The following is a 21,189-nucleotide window of genomic DNA, read 5'->3' as shown; positions in this document are numbered from 1 at the left end:
ACTCGTGGTGGCTTTATGAAATTTGGGCACTCCCGCCCTGGCACTCCCGCCTTGTGAAACTTTGGCACTACCGCCTGGTGGAACTTTTGGGCACTCCCGCCCGGCCACAATCACGAGGTTAATCCGTTATCACTCACCTTGGATCATATGGAAGCATCCAAGACTAGGACCTCCTGCTACTCCTCACCACATGTTCAATCCTCTCTACATGAGAAGAAAGACCATTGGAGATTCAGGATGACCCCCAAAACTGAGCTACCATGTAATCATTCTATACAACCCCAAAACACCACCATGTATCCTCTCCTTGAGGATCATGGAATTACGTCCATGAATTATACTGTTACGTTAAACCTTATCCCAAGTTATGAATGACCAGATACCTCCACAATATCACATTAAATCCAACGTATTTCATACATTCACATAAATCCCATCACAGTATATATTTTCGTAACATTTTGCACATAATTCAATTCAAGAGAAATGAACTTGAAACCCATCGCCATTTGCAGACCATTGGATGGACGAACACTATTCACCGAGCGTTATAACCCGAACGCAAACTATGCCAATTGAACGAACGCTCAGAGATTTAACACAATTTGGACGAACGCTAAAATCGAACGCTGAACACAACTAGGCCGAACGCTAAAACCGAACGTCATATTGGATTCAACACTATTTGGCCGAACGCTAAAACCGAACGCCTGAACACAATTAGGCCGAACGCTAAAACCGAACGTCATATTGGATTCAACACTATGTGGCCGAACGCTGATTGATACTTAGGACGAACGCTATTTACCAACAGGCTGAACGCTATTTCACCGATCACACCATTAGGACGAACGCTTAGATTAATACTTAGGACGAACGCTATTTCACCGAAAACACTATTAGACCAAACGCTACTGGACGAAAACACTATTAAGAAGTTTATCAGGCCAAGCTTGGGGAGCTCCTATACTCTTAGTGAAAAAGAAGGACGGCAGCTCTCGTCTTTGCATTGATTACAGGCAGCTGAACAAGCTAACCATCAAGAACAAGTATCCGTTACCTAGGATTGATGACCTAGTGGATCAGTTACATGGTGCGACCGTATTTTCCAAGATTGATTTACGATCGGGATATCATCAAATTCGGGTGAAGGAAGAAGACATCCAGAAGACAGCTTTCAGGTCTCGTTATGGACACTACGAATATGTAGTAATGCCGTTCAGTGTGACGAACGCACCAGTAGTTTTCATGGACTACATGAATCGTATCTTCAGGCCGTATCTAGACAAGTTCGTGGTCGTCTTCATTGATGACATTCTTGTCTACTCCAAGAGCTATAATGAACACGAGGATCACTTGAGGATCGTTCTAGGCATATTAAGAGAAAAAGAGCTGTATGCCAAGTTCTCAAACTGTGAATTTTGGATGAAGGAAGTGCAATTCTTGGGGCACGTAGTTTCAGCTGGAGGAATCTCAGTGGATCCGGCCAAAGTAAGAGCGGTATTGGAATGGGAAAGTTCACGTTCGGTTACTGAAGTTCGCAGTTTTGTAGGACTCGCGGGTTACTACAGACGGTTCATTGAGGGATTTTCCAAGATAGTAGCTCCGCTAACTCAGTTGACTAGAAAGGATCAACCGTTCGCTTGGACCGATCGGTGTGAAGCGAGTTTCCAAGCATTGAAGGAGAAGTTAACGAGCGCCCCAGTATTGGTCATTACGGACACGTCCAAACCATTCGAAGTATATTGTGACGCTTCTCTTCAAGGTTTGGGTTGTGTACTCATGCAAGAGAGGCGGGCGGTAGCGTACGCTTCTCGGCAACTGAAGATTCACGAGAGGAACTATCCGACACACGACCTGGAATTAGCAGCAGTCGTCTTTGCTTTGAAGATCTGGAGGCACTACCTATACGGATCAACTTTCCAAGTGTTCAGTGATCATAAGAGTCTCAAGTACCTTTTTGATCAAAAGGAGTTAAATATGAGGCAGAGACGTTGGTTAGAGTTCTTGAAGGACTATGACTTTGAACTACTCTATCATCCGGGAAAAGCAAACGTTGTAGCGGACGCTTTAAGCAGAAAGGTAGTTCACGTCTCGTCCATGATGGTCCGAGAATTGAGTTTGGTAGAAAGTTTTAGAGATCTAAGGTTACAGTTTGACCTAGAAACGAACGGTATCAGATGTTGTAACCTTAAGATATCCAGTGTCCTTGTGGACCGAATCAGAGAGAAACAATCAGAGGATGAAGAACTGGTGAAGATCTTGAATGCACTCGGTATAGACCAAGCCAAGGAGTTCAATACTGGAACGGACGGTCTCTTACGCTACATGGGTAGGACGTGCGTTCCAAATGATGGCGAGCTGAAACGAATTATTCTTGAGGAAGGACATCACAGTCGTCTTAGCATACACCCTGGTATGACTAAGATGTATCAAGACCTCAGGAAATCGTTCTGGTGGCCAGGAATGAAGAGTGATGTCGCACGTTTTGTGGCATCATGCTTAACGTGCCATCGAGCTAAGGTTGAACATCAGAGACCTGGCGGTCTGCTTCAGCAGTTAGAAATTCCGGAATTGAAGTGGGACGGCATTGCGATGGACTTCGTGACTCACTTACCTCGTACGGTCAGGAATCACGATTCCATATGGGTAATTGTGGATCGACTGACGAAGAGCGCTCACTTCCTAGCGGTCAACCTGAAGATGTCAATGACGAACCTTGCTAAGCTTTACATCAAGGAAATCGTTCGTCTACATGGAGTTCCGTCTAGCATTGTTTCAGACCAAGACACAAGGTTTACCTCTCGGTTTTGGCAGTCGTTACAAAACGAGCTCGGTAGCAAACTCCATATGAGTTCAGCTTATCATCCTCAGACGGACGGTCAGTCCGAGAGAACCATCCAGACGCTCGAAGACTTGCTTAGGACGTGCGTCCTAGATCACATGGGCGTGTGGGATGAAGTCTTACCTTTGGTAGAGTTCACCTACAACAACAGCTTCCAAGCCAGCATAGGAATGGCTCCCTTTGAAGCTCTGTATGGTAGGAAATGTCGAACGCCCTTGTGTTGGTTTCAGGAAGGAGAAAAGGTCTTAACTGGACCAGAGCTCATTTAGCAGACAACCGAGAAGGTGAAATTGATCCAAGAAAGGCTGAAGGCATCTCGGAGCAAACAGAAGTCATACGCTGATAAAAGAAGAAGGCCGTTAGAATTCAATGTCGGCGATCACGTCTTCCTTAGACTACATCCAACCACTGGAGTGGGGAGAGCCATTCGACCCAAGAAGTTGTCTCCCAAGTTCATAGGACCTTATCAGATCTTGAGGAAGATCGGACCAGTCGCATACGAGTTATCCTTGCCGCCTCAGTTATCCAACTTGCATCCAGTCTTCCACGTTTCTCAACTCCGGAAGTACGTATCCGATCCATCGCACATACTGGAGTTGGAAGACATTCGTCTTCGTCAAGACCGTACACTAGAGATGCAACCCGTTAGAGTTGAAGATAGCAACACCAGGTACTACAAGAATAAAGCTGTCAGATTAGTGAAAGTCGTATGGGATGAAAAGACGGGCGACTCTACATGGGAAGTGGAAGATGCCATGAAGGATTTGTATCCCCATCTGTTTGAGAGTACGTCTTAATTTTTGAGGACGAAAATTTTTGTAGTTGGGGGGAATGTCAGGCCTCAGAAAAAAAAAAAAAAAAACGTGGCAGTCGGAGAGAGCGCCACCTCAGCGACGCACATGGGCGACAGCAGAGTCGGACGCCCACTAACGAGCGCCAGCTGTCGCACGTCGAGCTGAGTCAGGAATCGAAAGTGGAAACCACGTGGCGACCGCTGAGTGGACGACCGTTCAGCATGGGCAGTCAGAAATCAGAGGTGCAGAACGTGCGTCCGGCGTGGCTGTCAGAAGCGTCAGTGGAGTGCGCTGGCAGAGCGCGGACGTGCGCTGGCAGAGCGCGGACGTGCGCTGGCAGGGTGGAAAGCTGGATCTGAGAGTTTCTGAAATATTCTCCACCCTCCACACGCTCCACCATTTTCGTTTCTGAGAATTCAATTCTCTCCTCCTTCTCTCTACGTTCTTTGCACTTCTCTTTAAGAAACACCCAGTTCATCTCCTCCGTTCTGTATTCCGGCACTGTAGAAGGACGTACGGCGTCAAGGGCTTCCAGAGAAAACGTTCGGTTGATGTAACCTGAACTGGTAAGTCTTTTTCCCTCTCACTGACGTTCGTTCTTCAAGCATGCAACTCAATCCTGAGTTCGTACGTTCGTTTTCCTTCGTAACAGTAGGAGATTTAATAGTGTCGAACGTTACTGGTGGTAGTTGAGTTAACCAGCGTTAACGAGTGGAAGCTACAGTGGAAGTTGTGTCTCTACGTCTGTGGACGTTCGTCATTTCCAGGTAAGGGAAGCTTATTTGATTTAATTCATGTGGTGTGCTTTGTATGAACGTTCGTTAATTTACTGCATGAAATTAATGCATGATGTATGATATGTATGAACTGTATGAACGTTCGTTATTTGATGGTATGAGTATAATGCATGATATTTGATTTACTGAATTGCATGAACGTTCGTTATTTGGTGAAATGAGGTATATGAGTTCACATGATATGGATTGAAAAAGAGTTTTCCCATGATAATGAACGTCCGTGCCGAACGGTCTTTGACCGTTCGGTTTCCTTATTTTAAATGGTCATAATGGGATTCGTTCATTTTGGATGGAACCTTGTTGAGGACGAGCGTCCTCATGTTCTAAAGCTTTGTTTGAGCGTTCGGTCAATTACTGTGGTGTTCGGTATTCTTTGATAAATCCCATTCCTTCATATTTATATGCAATAGTATACTTTACCATTCGTAAATACTTCTTCGAAAATCCCTTAGATTTTTTCTCGAAATCTATTATTTCAAGGTTATTAACGTTCGGTCTCACACCTAACGTTCGTCCAAAAGGGTGCTCGGTTTTGAACTGAGCGCTCGTCCTAAATGGTGCTCGGTTTTGAATTGAGCGCTCGTCCTTTAGAGTGCTCGGTTTTGAAGGGAGCGTTCGTCCTAATTGGTGTTCGGTCTTATACCGAACGCTCGTTCTGTTTAGTGCTCGGTTCATCATGAGTGCTCGCTCTAATTGGTGCTCGGTCTCACACTGAGCGTTCGTCCTAATTGTGCTCGGTTCTGAACTGAGCGTTCGTCCTTTAGGGTGCTCGGTTTTATGCTGAGCGCTCGTTCTAATTGGTGTTCGGCCTTATACCGAACGTTCGTTCAAATTGGTGTTCGGTCTTACACCGAACGTTCGTTCTAAAGAGTGTTCGGTTTTATCCATGTCCCCTAACCACTGGTCTGCCTCGTCCGGGAGGCCCTTTCCACTGAATTTAGCTGGGTGATGCTGAAGGAAGCTCTCCAAACTCCACTCAGCAGTAGGTTGGGCAGCGTTTGAAGAGGACGCTCCCGGGGTGTGTCTGGTAGCAGCTAGGATCTCCATTAATTGCCTTTGTGTTGTTTCAGAGTTGGCACGAGAGGCCTCCAAACTCTGCATAGCGGCCTGGTTTTGCTGCATCAGTGTGGCGTTCTGCTCCAGTAACGTTGTGTTTTGTTGATGCAGCCTTTCAACCACGGTTTCCAACAACCTAGTGTTGCTGGACGTATCAGACTCGTTCGGTTGAGGAGGAGGAGGAAGTCTAGGCGCCATTAGTTCTCTGGATCAGAGAAAAACGATCCTTAGTTAAGTCTAAGAGTTAAAACAATAACTCATTAAACACACAATAAGCACACAGCAAAAACGCAATGCACTCATAACCTACAGCGTCCTTAGAAGAACAAAACTGCTCTGATACCACTAATGTAACATCCCAAAATACAGTAATTACTATATTACAGAATTAATTACAATTAACAGTAAAACCAAGCAGTCTTTATATACTGAAAAGAAGTTCCAGAGCCGAACGGCTTCAGTAGAAAAGAAACGCGCATAAAACGCATACAAAGGAAGCCTAGAACGAACGTTCTTAGTTATAAAAATAACGTACACGTCAAAACAGAATCAGGGATAATTAGGACGAACGGCTTTACAAAATATTTAACCGAACGTCCAAACTAATCTAACATTCACATTCCTAATCTAACGAGCGCTCTAAGGCTCGGCCTTTACTTCCACTTCAACCAGATTTGCATCTTCCAAATTATCTTCTTCCAGCATTTCTTCAAGAGATGCACCACCATCTGCTCACATCCACACGGATGATCATTGCAAGACAAGACGAACGTACATAGACAGGAGACAACACAATGGAAATGCAAGGGTAAGCTTATATTATTTAATTCATACAATTAACACATACATTTAACGTTTCAATTCACACATACAACCGGTAACTTAACATAGAATAACATAGAAATATGTATATATATATATATATATGACAGACCGTCCGGACTGTATGAACCATGTAGTTACAAGCGTCCTTGCACACGAGTGGTGTAGTAGCCGGGATATACCTAATCAGCTGCCACTCGAGGTTAGTCCGTCGCCCATACTAAGTGATGGACTAAGGACCTCCTGCCATTCCCACACATGACTACCCCCTTCTACGTGAAGATGAGTATCACGGAATATCAGGATGGACAGCGAGTCTTAACTTATCCATGTTCATACTTTACCAAATTTAATATTTAACACATCTGAGACGTTCCTCCTTGGAACGCTCGTTCAAATTCCATAATCGTATAACCATTTAATATAGTGTTCAAACGTCTTACCATTTCATATTTATAACATTTTCATTCTATGTTCCACTCTCTTAAAAAGACGAACGTTCAACTTTCTGAAGGAAGAGGACGAACGTTAAGAGCCAGATTTAGAAGAATCCATTTAACAATCAGGAAGACTCCAAAATAATGAAATCATTTTCAGAATATTTTTAAGTACCAAGAGGTCAGGTTGACTCAACTTGGCTAAGAGACATCAATATGAATACTTAGCTACATTGGGAACCTTTTATTTAAAAGGGATCGACTGCTAGTAAATGACCGAACGCGCCAATATACATTTACTAATTATTTGGACGAACGCTATTTACGTTCGTTACTGATTCAAAGATAAGGACGAGCGTTCAATCTAAGACCGCACGCTTCATCAAGGCGAACACTAGGTAGATGACCTAAAGTAAATCGTGACGAACGTTCGATACAAGACCGAGCGCTCTTTTAGGACGAACGCTTCGGTATGGTACCGAGCGCCATTTAGAACGAAATCTTCGGTATAAGACCGAGCGCCATTTAGAACGAACGCTTCGGTATAAGACCGAGCGCCATTTAGAACGAACGTTCGGTATAAGACCGAACGTTACGTATTTTTAAAGTTTAAAGTATTATATACCGCTGAGCTGAACCGAACGCTCAGACATTCAAATGGGGACGCTCGTTCTCGAGCAGAGTTCTTTCCAAATGAAAGAATTCCATTCTAAGTTATTTTAAGGAAAACCGAACGGTCTAAGACCGTACGGTGACGAGCGTCATTTATCAAAGGGAATGATTTAAGTTTCAGATTTCTCAACCTTAACAAATTTCCAGATTTCAACATTTTAACTTATACTTTATACTTCATATGATTCTCAAATTTATGAACTTTATAACTTTCACTTCCAAATTAATTCACATTCAACAATCATCACATTAATAACTCATACATTACAATATTCATCCATCATTCATACGTATCAAACTAACATGCAAAACAAACCAGAAGTCATATCCGATATCAGTGAACGTTCATAACAGCTCAAACATCATACTTTTCATACATGCAACTCAGATCATACAACAGGCAGGTATAAATTAAACATATAAGCTTCCCTTACCTGGATAGCAGTGTACGCCCTAATGCAAAAGTTGGGTTTGTCTCTTACAGTGTTCTACCCTCAGTTTCACTAACACTTTCACTTGATCTAAACATCAAAATCAGAGATGGCTCAGACATAGTCCATGCATGAACCGAGAGTATGGTTTCGCATGAAACCCTAATGGACAACTACTAGAGAAGGAAACTTACCAGCTTGTATTCCAATACTGTCCGGTCCAAAAGGAAGATCACAGCTGGACGAACACTCCTATGGTGCTGCAAACGTGATCGGAGAAGAGGTGTGAGATTTACAGTAGAGAGAAGTTAAGGGTTTTTAGAGAGAAGTTGGAGGAGATGAAGGGTTGAGGTTCGTGAGGAAGAAGGTGAGTGATGCAGGTGAGAGAGAGTTTTCAAAAATCTGGTTTTGTTAAACTCACGTTCGTATGAACGAACGTCTCCCAAGCCGACACCTGTACACCAAACTCTAAACTAGAAGTTTCTCCCGCGACAGGTGGCGTGTGTGCATGTGGTGATTGGTGCGTTTTTAATGCCCTGGGAAAATGATGGGCGTGTCTTTCAAGGCACGGCAGAGTGGATAAAAAGGAATTAAATTCTGATTTGACATGTATTTCAGAGTTTAATTATTTAGGGTCTCACATTCTCCCTAACTACAAAAATTTTCGTCCTCGAAAATTTAGAACTTACCCGTAAATAAGTGAGGATACAAGTCCCTCATAGCATCCTCCACTTCCCACGTTGAATCTCCAGTTTTAGCGTCCCACATCACCTTCACTAAACGAACGTTCTTCCCTTTGTGTAGCTTGGTGCGGCTGTCTTCTACACGTACTGGTTGTAACTCCAGCGTTCGGTCTGGACGAAGCTGAACGTTCTCCAACTCCAGTACATGTGATGGATTCGCTATATACTTCCGAAGTTGAGAAACGTGGAAAACTGGGTGAAGGTTTGATAGTTGAGGCGGCAATGCAATCTCGTACGCTACTGGTCCGATCTTCCTCAGAATCTGATATGGTCCAATGAATTTGGGAGACAACTTCTTTGGACGAACGGCTCGGCCTACACCAGTGATTGGGTTGAGTCGAAGGAACACATGATCTCCAGCAGCGAACTCCAACGGTCTTCTCCTCTTATCAGCATAAGATTTCTGCCTGCTCAAAGACGTCTTCAACCTCTCCTGAATTTGCTTGACTTTCTCGGTCGTTTGCTGGATGAGCTCAGGTCCAGTCAGCACGTTCTCTCCATCTTGGAACCAGCAAAGTGGCGTTCGGCACTTCCTACCATAGAGAGCTTCAAACGGCGCCATTCCAATGCTAGTTTGAAAACTGTTGTTGTACGTGAATTCCACTAGCGGCAGTACTTCATCCCAGGCGCCCAAGTGATCTAGGACGCACGTCCTTAGCAAGTCTTCCAACGTCTGGATGGTCCGCTCAGATTGGCCGTCCGTCTGAGGATGATAGGCTGAACTCATCTGCAGCTTGCTTCCCAATTCGCCTTGTAAAGATTGCCAAAACCGAGATGTGAATCTCGTGTCTCGGTCAGAAATTATACTCGAAGGGACTCCGTGTAAGCGAACGATCTCTTTGATATATAATTTGGCCAGATTGGTCATCGACATTTTCAAGTTCACGGCCAGGAAGTGGGCGCTCTTCGTTAGTCTGTCCACAATCACCCAAATCGAGTCATGATTTCTGACCGTACGTGGTAGATGGGTCACGAAATCCATGGATATACTATCCCACTTCCATTCTGGAATCTCCAATTGCTGCAATAGGCCGCCAGGTCTTTGGTGTTCCGCCTTCGCTCATTGACAAGTTAGACATGACGCTACAAAACGAGCGACATCGCTCTTCATTCCAGGCCACCAGAACGAACACCGAAGGTCTTGGTACATCTTAGTCATACCTGGATGTATGCTAAGACGACTATGATGACCTTCCTCCAGAATAATTCTCTTCAGCTCGCCATCATCAGGGACGCACGTCCGACCCATGTAACGCAATAAGCCGTCCGTTCCAGTGTTGAAATGTTTGGCCTGATCAGTACCGAGCGCGTCTAATATCTTCACTAATTCTTCATCCTCTCGTTGCTTTATCTTGATACGGTCAAAGACGTCACTGGAAATTCTAAGATTACAGCATCTAATAACGTTCGCTCCTAGGTCGAACTGTAATCTTAGGTCTCGGAAACTCTCCACCAAACTTAGCTCTTTAACCATCATCACCGAGACGTGAACTGCGTTTCTGCTTAGGGCGTCCGCCACTACGTTAGCCTTTCCCGGATGATAAAGTAATTCAAAGTCATAATCTTTTAAGAACTCCAACCAACGCCTCTGCCTCATGTTCAACTCCTTCTGATCAAATAAATATTTGAGGCTCTTGTGATCACTGAAGACTTGGAACGTGGATCCATACAATAAATGCCTCCAAATCTTCAGCGCAAAAACGACCGCTGCCAACTCCAGGTCGTGTGTTGGGTAATTCCTTTCGTGATTCTTCAATTGACGAGACGCGTAAGCCACCGCTCGCTTCTCTTGCATAAGCACACAGCCCAACCCTTGATGAGACGCGTCGCAGTACACTTCAAAGGGCTTGGACGTGTCCGGGATGATCAATACTGGAGCGCTCGTCAACTTATTCTTCAACTCTTGGAAGCGCTCCTCACACAAATCAGTCCACGCGAACGGTTGGTCTTTCCTGGTAAGCTGCGTCAGCGGTGCTACTATTTTAGAAAACCCTTCAATGAAACGCCTATAGTAGCCCGCGAGACCAACGAAACTCCTTACTTCAGTGACCGAACGCGGACGTTCCCATTCCATGACCGCTCGTACTTTCGCTGGATCTACCGAGATCCCTCCAGCGGACACAATATGTCCCAAGAATTGCACCTCTTTCATCCAGAATTCACACTTGGACAGTTTTGCATATAACTCCTTTTCCCTCAACACGGTTAGTACTGCCCTCAAGTGTTCTTCATGTTCGGCATTGGTCTTGGAGTAGATGAGAATATCATCTATGAAAACGACCACAAACTTGTCCAAATAAGGTCTGAATATCCGGTTCATGTAATCCATGAAGATGGCGGGAGCGTTCGTCACTCCAAATGGCATCACTACGTATTCGTAATGCCCATAACGTGATCTGAACGCTGTCTTCTGGATGTCGTCCTCCTTAACCCTTATTTGATGATATCCCGAACGCAAATCAATCTTCCAGAACAGAGTGGCCCCATGCAATTGATCCAGCAAGTCGTCTATTCTTGGCAATGGGTACTTGTTCTTGATGGTCAGCTTGTTCAGTTGTCTGTAATCTATGCACAACCGAGAGCTGCCATCCTTCTTCTTCACTAAGAGCACAGGCGCTCCCCAAGGTGATACGCTCGGCCTGATAAATTTCTTCTCCATCAGCTCTTCAATCTGCTTTTTAAGTTCAACCAGCTCTGCAGGCGCCATCCGGTATGGTTGAACTGAGATAGGTGCTGCCGTAGTCACCAAATCAATGGTGAACTCAACCTCACGAACAGGAGGCAGTCCAGGGATCTCTTCTGGAAAAACGTCTGGAAACTCATCCACGACCGTTCGTTCAATACTGCCCTCCCTAGACGTTCGTTCTTTTCCCAATCCTCCGAACTCCTGATCTTCATGTGTCATGATCAGGAAACAGCTTGCTCCTTCCATTATATCCTCCTTGAACTGACCGAGCGTTACCGAAAATTCCTCTTCTTCTTCATCCGGAAACACCAACTCTTTCTTCCCACAATCTATGAGAATGCGATTGGTGGTCAACCAATCCATTCCTAGAATCACCTCCAAACCTTGAAGAGGTAAGCAAATTAAATTCACCTTATAACCACGCCCCTCAACCACAATAGGACATCTAATACATACAGTAGACGTCCTAATCTCTCCAGCTGCCGGGGTAGAAACCACCAGGTCGAACTGCATATCCCTCTCCACTATTCCCAATTTCTCAACACACGCCTTCGAGATGAAGGAGTGAGTCGCCCCCGAATCAAACAACACATGACAGGACACTCCATACAGCAAGCATTCACTGGTTATAAGGTTACCTGAGTTAGTTGCTTCCGCCCCAGTTATGGCATACACGCGACCCACTGCTTGTGCTCTACCACCTCTCGGTTGGTTCCTCCCAGCATTAGGTGGTCTCGTCACTGCACGTCCGCTCAAGTTGCACTCGTTATCTAAGTGTCCGTTCCTTCCACAAAGATTGCAGTGCTTTCCTCCCATCAGCTGAGGGCATGAATTTCTATAATGCGGCCCTCCACACCGGAAACAAGTAACGTTCCCTTGTCCAGACTGTCCGACAGGAACGACTGCTTGTGATCCACTTGCAGGAGTGGTTTGGCTTGGACGAGCGTAAGGTAGTCTTCTCTGAACGGTACTTCCCCTGGACACGATCGGTCCTCGATTCACTTGTTGCTGTTTCTTCTGTCGTTCCGCTTCAGCCATATTCTTCTCCAACACTTTGGCTCGCTCAACCATATTGGGAAAAGACCGAATGCACAAACTGGATATCAATACCTTCAAATCACTCCTCAGTCCGTTCTCAAATTTCCTACACTGCCACTCCTCATTGGTGGCCATCGTATTGAACCGAACAAGGTGCTTGAACTTGTTGGTGTATTCCGAAACCGACATCCCTCCTTGAACCAGTTGCAAAAACTCTACTTCCTTCGCAAACCGGACGCTATCAGGGAAATACTCCTCGTAAAATTTACTACGGAATACTTCCCAAGTAATAGGGCGTTGAGCGTCTACCAGAATGGCTCTTGTGCTCGCCCACCAGTGGCTTGCTTCCCCTGTCAACAAGTATTCTGTGTACGCCAACCTGTTCTCGTCCGGACACCTCTTGGCGTTGAAAATTCTCTCCATGTCCCCTAACCACTGGTCTGCCTCGTCCGGGAGGCCCTTTCCACTGAATTTAGCTGGGTGATGCTGAAGGAAGCTCTCCAAACTCCACTCAGCAGTAGGTTGGGCAGCGTTTGAAGAGGACGCTCCCGGGGTGTGTCTGGTAGCAGCTAGGATCTCCATTAATTGCCTTTGTGTTGTTTCAGAGTTGGCACGAGAGGCCTCCAAACTCTGCATAGCGGCCTGGTTTTGCTGCATCAGTGTGGCGTTCTGCTCCAGTAACGTTGTGTTTTGTTGATGCAGCCTTTCAACCACGGTTTCCAACAACCTAGTGTTGCTGGACGTATCAGACTCGTTCGGTTGAGGAGGAGGAGGAAGTCTAGGCGCCATTAGTTCTCTGGATCAGAGAAAAACGATCCTTAGTTAAGTCTAAGAGTTAAAACAATAACTCATTAAACACACAATAAGCACACAGCAAAAACGCAATGCACTCATAACCTACAGCGTCCTTAGAAGAACAAAACTGCTCTGATACCACTAATGTAACATCCCAAAATACAGTAATTACTATATTACAGAATTAATTACAATTAACAGTAAAACCAAGCAGTCTTTATATACTGAAAAGAAGTTCCAGAGCCGAACGGCTTCAGTAGAAAAGAAACGCGCATAAAACGCATACAAAGGAAGCCTAGAACGAACGTTCTTAGTTATAAAAATAACGTACACGTCAAAACAGAATCAGGGATAATTAGGACGAACGGCTTTACAAAATATTTAACCGAACGTCCAAACTAATCTAACATTCACATTCCTAATCTAACGAGCGCTCTAAGGCTCGGCCTTTACTTCCACTTCAACCAGATTTGCATCTTCCAAATTATCTTCTTCCAGCATTTCTTCAAGAGATGCACCACCATCTGCTCACATCCACACGGATGATCATTGCAAGACAAGACGAACGTACATAGACAGGAGACAACACAATGGAAATGCAAGGGTAAGCTTATATTATTTAATTCATACAATTAACACATACATTTAACGTTTCAATTCACACATACAACCGGTAACTTAACATAGAATAACATAGAAATATGTATATATATATATATATATATGACAGACCGTCCGGACTGTATGAACCATGTAGTTACAAGCGTCCTTGCACACGAGTGGTGTAGTAGCCGGGATATACCTAATCAGCTGCCACTCGAGGTTAGTCCGTCGCCCATACTAAGTGATGGACTAAGGACCTCCTGCCATTCCCACACATGACTACCCCCTTCTACGTGAAGATGAGTATCACGGAATATCAGGATGGACAGCGAGTCTTAACTTATCCATGTTCATACTTTACCAAATTTAATATTTAACACATCTGAGACGTTCCTCCTTGGAACGCTCGTTCAAATTCCATAATCGTATAACCATTTAATATAGTGTTCAAACGTCTTACCATTTCATATTTATAACATTTTCATTCTATGTTCCACTCTCTTAAAAAGACGAACGTTCAACTTTCTGAAGGAAGAGGACGAACGTTAAGAGCCAGATTTAGAAGAATCCATTTAACAATCAGGAAGACTCCAAAATAATGAAATCATTTTCAGAATATTTTTAAGTACCAAGAGGTCAGGTTGACTCAACTTGGCTAAGAGACATCAATATGAATACTTAGCTACATTGGGAACCTTTTATTTAAAAGGGATCGACTGCTAGTAAATGACCGAATGCGCCAATATACATTTACTAATTATTTGGACGAACGCTATTTACGTTCGTTACTGATTCAAAGATAAGGACGAGCGTTCAATCTAAGACCGCACGCTTCATCAAGGCGAACACTAGGTAGATGACCTAAAGTAAATCGTGACGAACGTTCGATACAAGACCGAGCGCTCTTTTAGGACGAACGCTTCGGTATGGTACCGAGCGCCATTTAGAACGAAATCTTCGGTATAAGACCGAGCGCCATTTAGAACGAACGCTTCGGTATAAGACCGAGCGCCATTTAGAACGAACGTTCGGTATAAGACCGAACGTTACGTATTTTTAAAGTTTAAAGTATTATATACCGCTGAGCTGAACCGAACGCTCAGACATTCAAATGGGGACGCTCGTTCTCGAGCAGAGTTCTTTCCAAATGAAAGAATTCCATTCTAAGTTATTTTAAGGAAAACCGAACGGTCTAAGACCGTACGGTGACGAGCGTCATTTATCAAAGGGAATGATTTAAGTTTCAGATTTCTCAACCTTAACAAATTTCCAGATTTCAACATTTTAACTTATACTTTATACTTCATATGATTCTCAAATTTATGAACTTTATAACTTTCACTTCCAAATTAATTCACATTCAACAATCATCACATTAATAACTCATACATTACAATATTCATCCATCATTCATACGTATCAAACTAACATGCAAAACAAACCAGAAGTCATATCCGATATCAGTGAACGTTCATAACAGCTCAAACATCATACTTTTCATACATGCAACTCAGATCATACAACAGGCAGGTATAAATTAAACATATAAGCTTCCCTTACCTGGATAGCAGTGTACGCCCTAATGCAAAAGTTGGGTTTGTCTCTTACAGTGTTCTACCCTCAGTTTCACTAACACTTTCACTTGATCTAAACATCAAAATCAGAGATGGCTCAGACATAGTCCATGCATGAACCGAGAGTATGGTTTTGCATGAAACCCTAATGGACAACTACTAGAGAAGGAAACTTACCAGCTTGTATTCCAATACTGTCCGGTCCAAAAGGAAGATCACAGCTGGACGAACACTCCTATGGTGCTGCAAACGTGATCGGAGAAGAGGTGTGAGATTTACAGTAGAGAGAAGTTAAGGGTTTTTAGAGAGAAGTTGGAGGAGATGAAGGGTTGAGGTTCGTGAGGAAGAAGGTGAGTGATGCAGGTGAGAGAGAGTTTTCAAAAATCTGGTTTTGTTAAACTCACGTTCGTATGAACGAACGTCTCCCAAGCCGACACCTGTACACCAAACTCTAAACTAGAAGTTTCTCCCGCGACAGGTGGCGTGTGTGCATGTGGTGATTGGTGCGTTTTTAATGCCCTGGGAAAATCATGGGCGTGTCTTTCAAGGCACGGCAGAGTGGATAAAAAGGAATTAAATTCTGATTTGACATGTATTTCAGAGTTTAATTATTTAGGGTCTCACAGAAGTTAATGCTGGCTGTTCGATCCTGATGTTCCGTGAGTGCTCGTCCTCAAGTAGAGGGCGCACGTCATGCGTGGGAACGGCAGGAGGTCCTCGTCACATAACTGAAATTTGGACGGAACGGACTAACCTCGGGTGGCAACTGATGAGAGTGCCAGTTACCACACCACCTGGGTGCACAAACGCCTGTAACTATGCAGAATTCATACAGTCCGGACGGTCAGTCGAGTGTTGAGTTTTATATAGTACGTATGTTGAATTGTGTTCATGTGTGATGAATTGATTTCATGAATTTGTATGTTGATGCATGAGTTAAATTACATAAGCTTACCCTGCGTTTTTCCTTGTGTTGTCTCGTTTTGTACGTCCGTCCTGTCATTGCAATGATCATCCGTGTGGATGTGAGCAGAGGGAGACGAGCGTTTGGAAGATGCTCTGAACGAAGAAAATTTGGTTGAAGTTGAAGTGAAGACTGAGCAGTGAGACGTTCGGCCAATCCTTTAATTCTATTATGTATGACTGTTCGGTGTTTTCCTGTGTAAACCGTTCGGTCAGGTTTTAATTTTACGTTCGGTTGTAAATTGTAACTCTGGTATGGACGTGCGACTTTACGCGTTCGTTCTTTATTGTTGTAAGACTGTATTCAAGGACGTTCGTCCTTGAGCGTTCGTTTGGTTTTATTTAGTTGGAAAACTGTACTGAATTATTATTAAATGTGATTTTCTAATTTTATGGTTTAATACTGTATTTTTGGGATCACACTAATTACTTTTAAAATATTCCCTTACTAAGATTCGATTAGCAGTTTACACAAAACAGTGAACTAAATCAATCTAAGTGCATTGCAGAGTATCCCAACAACTTCAAGATGGCAGGAAAGTAAAATCAAATTGACACAATAACAGCAACAGAAGTTTATGAATAAAGAAAAGGCTTAATTACCTACTTAGTCCCCATGTTCGGAGGTAATTTGCTGTTTAGTACCCGGTTTTAAAAATGTAGGCATTTGATACCTATGTTTTGAAATTTGTATCAATTGAATCCTACCCACTTAACGCCGTTATAAATCTAACGTTTTTTCTGACTGTGTATGTGATTTGTGGACGAGCGGTTATGGACGAGCGTTCGCTTCGTTGGACGAGCGTCCTCTTCTGCCTGACTGGGCGTTCGCTTCGCTGGACGAGCGTCCTCTTCTGCCTGACTGGGCGTTCGCTTCGCTGGACGAGCGTCCTCTTCTGCCTCGCTAGATGAGCGTCCTCTTCGCTGGACGATCGTCCTCGTCGCTCGTCCACAAACGCTCGTCCACAAATCACATACACAGTCAGAAAAACGTTAGATTTATAACGGCGTTAAGTGGGTAGGATTCAATTGATACAAATTTCAAAACATAGGTATCAAATGCCTACATTTTTAAAACCGGGTACTAAACAGCAAATTACCTCCGAACATGGGGACTAAGTAGGTAATTAAGCCTAAAGAAAATTACTTAAGCTAAATGAGTGACCAGTAGCATCCAAAAGTGGCTCCGTCTTCAAAACTTTTCTAACTTCAATTCCATTGCTGCATAATAATACAATTTTCAAAATGCTTTAAAAGATGATATCACAGCAGTCATTACTTATGGCATAACACAAAAAAGAAAAAGAAAAACTAAACAGGTGCTGAGAACACTCATGTAGTTATTTGTTAATACAGATGAATCCACAAAGAAAAAAAACTACCTTTTTGCCTTTGCAGTCTTACGTGAAAATTCCCAAGACTCCAATGCACCAAGGCTAATTAGAGTCTCCATTTCACTTACCGAAAGTGAGAACACCTGCATTCAAGCAAAGTGAAACACTACCTCATGTTCTATGTTCAACAGAATCATAAATTCCAATGAAATCACATCTGCTTTTCTTTATGGTTCAATGGAGGGCTGTTACAAACCACACCTCAAAAGCAAGAAAAAAAAAAGAAAGAAATGAAGTAAACACAGATGTTTGTATTATTTTGTTAATGAAAGCAGAACACAGAAGAATAACAAATCCCACTGCCTAGAGCTATGCTCCTCTAGAGCAACACAATTGATTCCTCCCCTTTTTACCAAAATCCCTCTCTTCCTTAACTGAATACAAATAGGATTTGTATTCACCTAAATATTCTTCTCTCTCATCTAACTGCTCTGTCCCTAAGTCATGCCACCTTAGCCATCCAATTCTTCTTTCTCACGTACACTTTTCCCCATCTTCTCTTACTACCTTCATAGGCTAGTGGTTAATGGAGTCAACTCATTCTCTGGGCCTCAAAAAAACCAGCCATGACATGCCCAAAATCATATCAATGTCCTCTTGACCAAACAAATAGGCATCATTCCAGCATTGCTATTGCATATCAGATTTTGTTTTCAGCACTAGTTTTTAGGATTTCTGTATTGCTTTGTTTTCGTTTCATCATTTGAAACTTGTTCATGATTTTAATTCCAGTTTCCCCAATTTAGCAAGTTAGGTTTGAAAATAATTTCTTGATATTTTAATATTTGGTAGAGGGAATTGGCAAAGCAAATTCTTTTAATTCTTTCTTGAAAACCGACGTTAAAATATTAAATTGATTTTATTTGTATTTTGTTATCCTTTTAGTTTTGACTATGTAAGATTTTGGTCCTCTAAAGTCTTTTCTTTCTCTTAAAATCAATTAAGTTTCTCTTTAATTACTTCTAAAAATAAACAAATTTTATCACCTATAATTTTTTACTTCTTATTAATTTATGATATAAACATATATTGGGCAAATAAATTAAACACCAAATGGTTATAAATAATAATAATAATAATAATAATAATAATAATAATAATAATAATAATGATAATAATAATCATATTAATTATCATAATAATAATAATAATATATAATCATAATAATGATAATAATAATAATAATCAAAATAATAATAATAATGATAATAATAATAATAATAATATTATTATTATTATTATTATTATTATTATTATTATTATTTGTAACATCCCAAAATACAGTAATAACCATAATTTAGAATTAATTACATTTAATAGTAAAACAATGCAGTCTTTACACCAAGATTAATGTTCATAAATCAAACGGCTTCCATTACAAAATTTTCTACACTACCACAGAAATAATAAGAGTCAGGGACGAACGATTTTACAAAACCCAATAACCGAACGTTCCAATTCAAAACTAACTAACCAACATTTAAACAAACGAACGCTCTAGGGCTCGGTCTTGACTTCCATGTCTACTAGATTCTCCTCTTCAATAACATCTTCTAGCAATACCTCGCCTTCTGCTCACATCCACACGGATGATCATTGCATTGACAGGACGGACGTACAGGGACAAGAGACAACACAAGGAAAACGAAGGGTAAGCTTATGTAATTTAATTCATACATCAACAATTAAATTTAAACATTCCAAACATCACACAAGCATATAGTTCAACACACACACACACACACACACACACACACACACACATATATATATATATATATATATATATATATATATATATTCATACGTAATCTATTTCTAGACGGACCGTCCGGACTGTATGAATCTGCGTAGCTACAGGCGTCCTTGCACCCGGGTGATGTAGTAACTGGAATAATCACATCAACTGCCACCCGAGGTTAGTCCTATCCAAAGTACCCCTAAGGACTAGGACCTCCTGCCGTCCCCACACATGACCTACCCTCCTCTATGTGAGGACGAGTACTCACGGAACATCAGGATGGACAACCAGCATTAGCATGCCCACAGTCATACTTTACAAAATTCCATATTCATCCAAGAGTCGTTCCTCCGTGGAACGCTCGTTCAAAATCCACAATCATTAATTCATCTCATATACCGTTCGTTCATTATCATTCTTCACTTTAACCTCGTTTTCGTCTTTCATTACATTTACACAAAATAACGAGCGTTCAGCCCTCTTCATAACGAGGACGAACGTTAGGAACGAGATCAAGGACTCCTCGTTTAAGAACCGAATAAAACTGACACATCAGATTTACGAACGTCATTTTCTACTCGAATCAGTTGAATGAACTGACTCTAGGAAGATCAAATCATTACTCAAAGAATAATTTAAGTAGGAAGACTCTAGGCTGAATCCAAATAAATAAAGACACCTCAAGACGAGTGGATGACTATACCGAGAACAATTTATTTAATAAAAGCCGACTGCCAGTCAATGATCGAATGCGGTACAGGGATTTACTGAAGTTTGGACGAACGCTATTTTCACCCGTTTGGTAATTTAATACTAGGACGAGCGTTAGGTATAAGACCGAGCGCCACTCATAACGAACGCTTTGGGTTGAGACCCATCGCAGATTTGTACTCATAGTAGAAATAGAAATAAAGGTAATACGAGATGGTGAAGAGAGGATTTAGAAATGACTAAGTATCCAAAGGTATAATTATAAGTTTCTCAACTCCTCACATAACACTCGGAATATCTACGTTCGGCCGAACGCTCAAACATAGCATTAATACAAGAGGGCGTTCGTCCTCAACTAGGATTCTTTCCGAATGAAAGAATCCCTTTACCAAATCATTTTCACTGGGAAACCGAACGGTCAAAGACCGTCCAGTAACGTACGTACATAATCATAAGGGAAATTTCTTATCATAGTCAATATTATCAAATTTCAATTTTAACATATAGTCTCACCCATCTTCAATTATACCATGTTCAAATAATTCAACTCTTATATCATCAAATCACTGAAATCTCATACATATCATGTATCATAACATAGCACCCTCATAAACTTTCATATCCAATCAATTCAACAAACGTTCATGCAATTCAATCACATCCACATCATGCATTATACTCATGCAGTCAAGTAACGAACGTTCATTCAAAACACATCATACGAATTAAATCAAATAAGCTTCCCTTACCTGGATTCGTGAGTGAAAACGTCCTAGCGTATGTTCTTGGTTCGTCCACTACAACTTCTACCCTCAAGGTCACTCAACTCTTGTGAACTAAAAACAAGTTACAGAATCAAGATTTGATTCAGACAAAGTGAATGCATGCAACCATGTTTGGTTTTGCATGAAACCTAAGAACGAACGACTAAGGGAAGAAACTTACCAGCTTCAAACTTGAACTTGTTCGGTTTAATGGAGAGCTTAGGATGCCGGGATCTCTTCTACGGTCTCTGAAAGTTGATCGGAGAGAAGGAAAATGAGTTACGGTAGAGAGAAGATGGAGACTTTCTAGAGAGAAGGTGGAG

General features: G+C 42.2%; 1 protein-coding gene across 1 annotated transcript in view; it reads right to left on the bottom strand.

Annotated features, from left to right (window-relative positions):
• LOC148192763 (single-stranded DNA-binding protein WHY1, chloroplastic-like) overlaps positions 1-18,077 on the bottom strand; it is a 43,593-nt gene extending 25,516 nt beyond the window's left edge. The window contains exons 1-2 of the mRNA XM_088098056.1: positions 17,639-18,077; positions 17,404-17,477 (exon numbers count right to left, since the gene is read on the bottom strand). Coding sequence (XP_087954182.1) covers positions 17,404-17,477; positions 17,639-17,739 — 175 coding nt within the window. The 5' untranslated portion in view covers positions 17,740-18,077. The remainder of the gene's footprint in view (positions 1-17,403; positions 17,478-17,638) is intronic.
• Between the last annotated feature and the right edge of the window lie 3,112 nt (positions 18,078-21,189).

Source organism: Vigna umbellata, chromosome 9 (genome assembly GCF_029865625.1).
Source record: "Vigna umbellata cultivar VRB3 chromosome 9, Vumbellata_1.0, whole genome shotgun sequence".
NCBI lineage: Eukaryota > Viridiplantae > Streptophyta > Magnoliopsida > Fabales > Fabaceae > Vigna > Vigna umbellata.
This window is presented reverse-complemented; position numbering and strand designations above follow the sequence as displayed.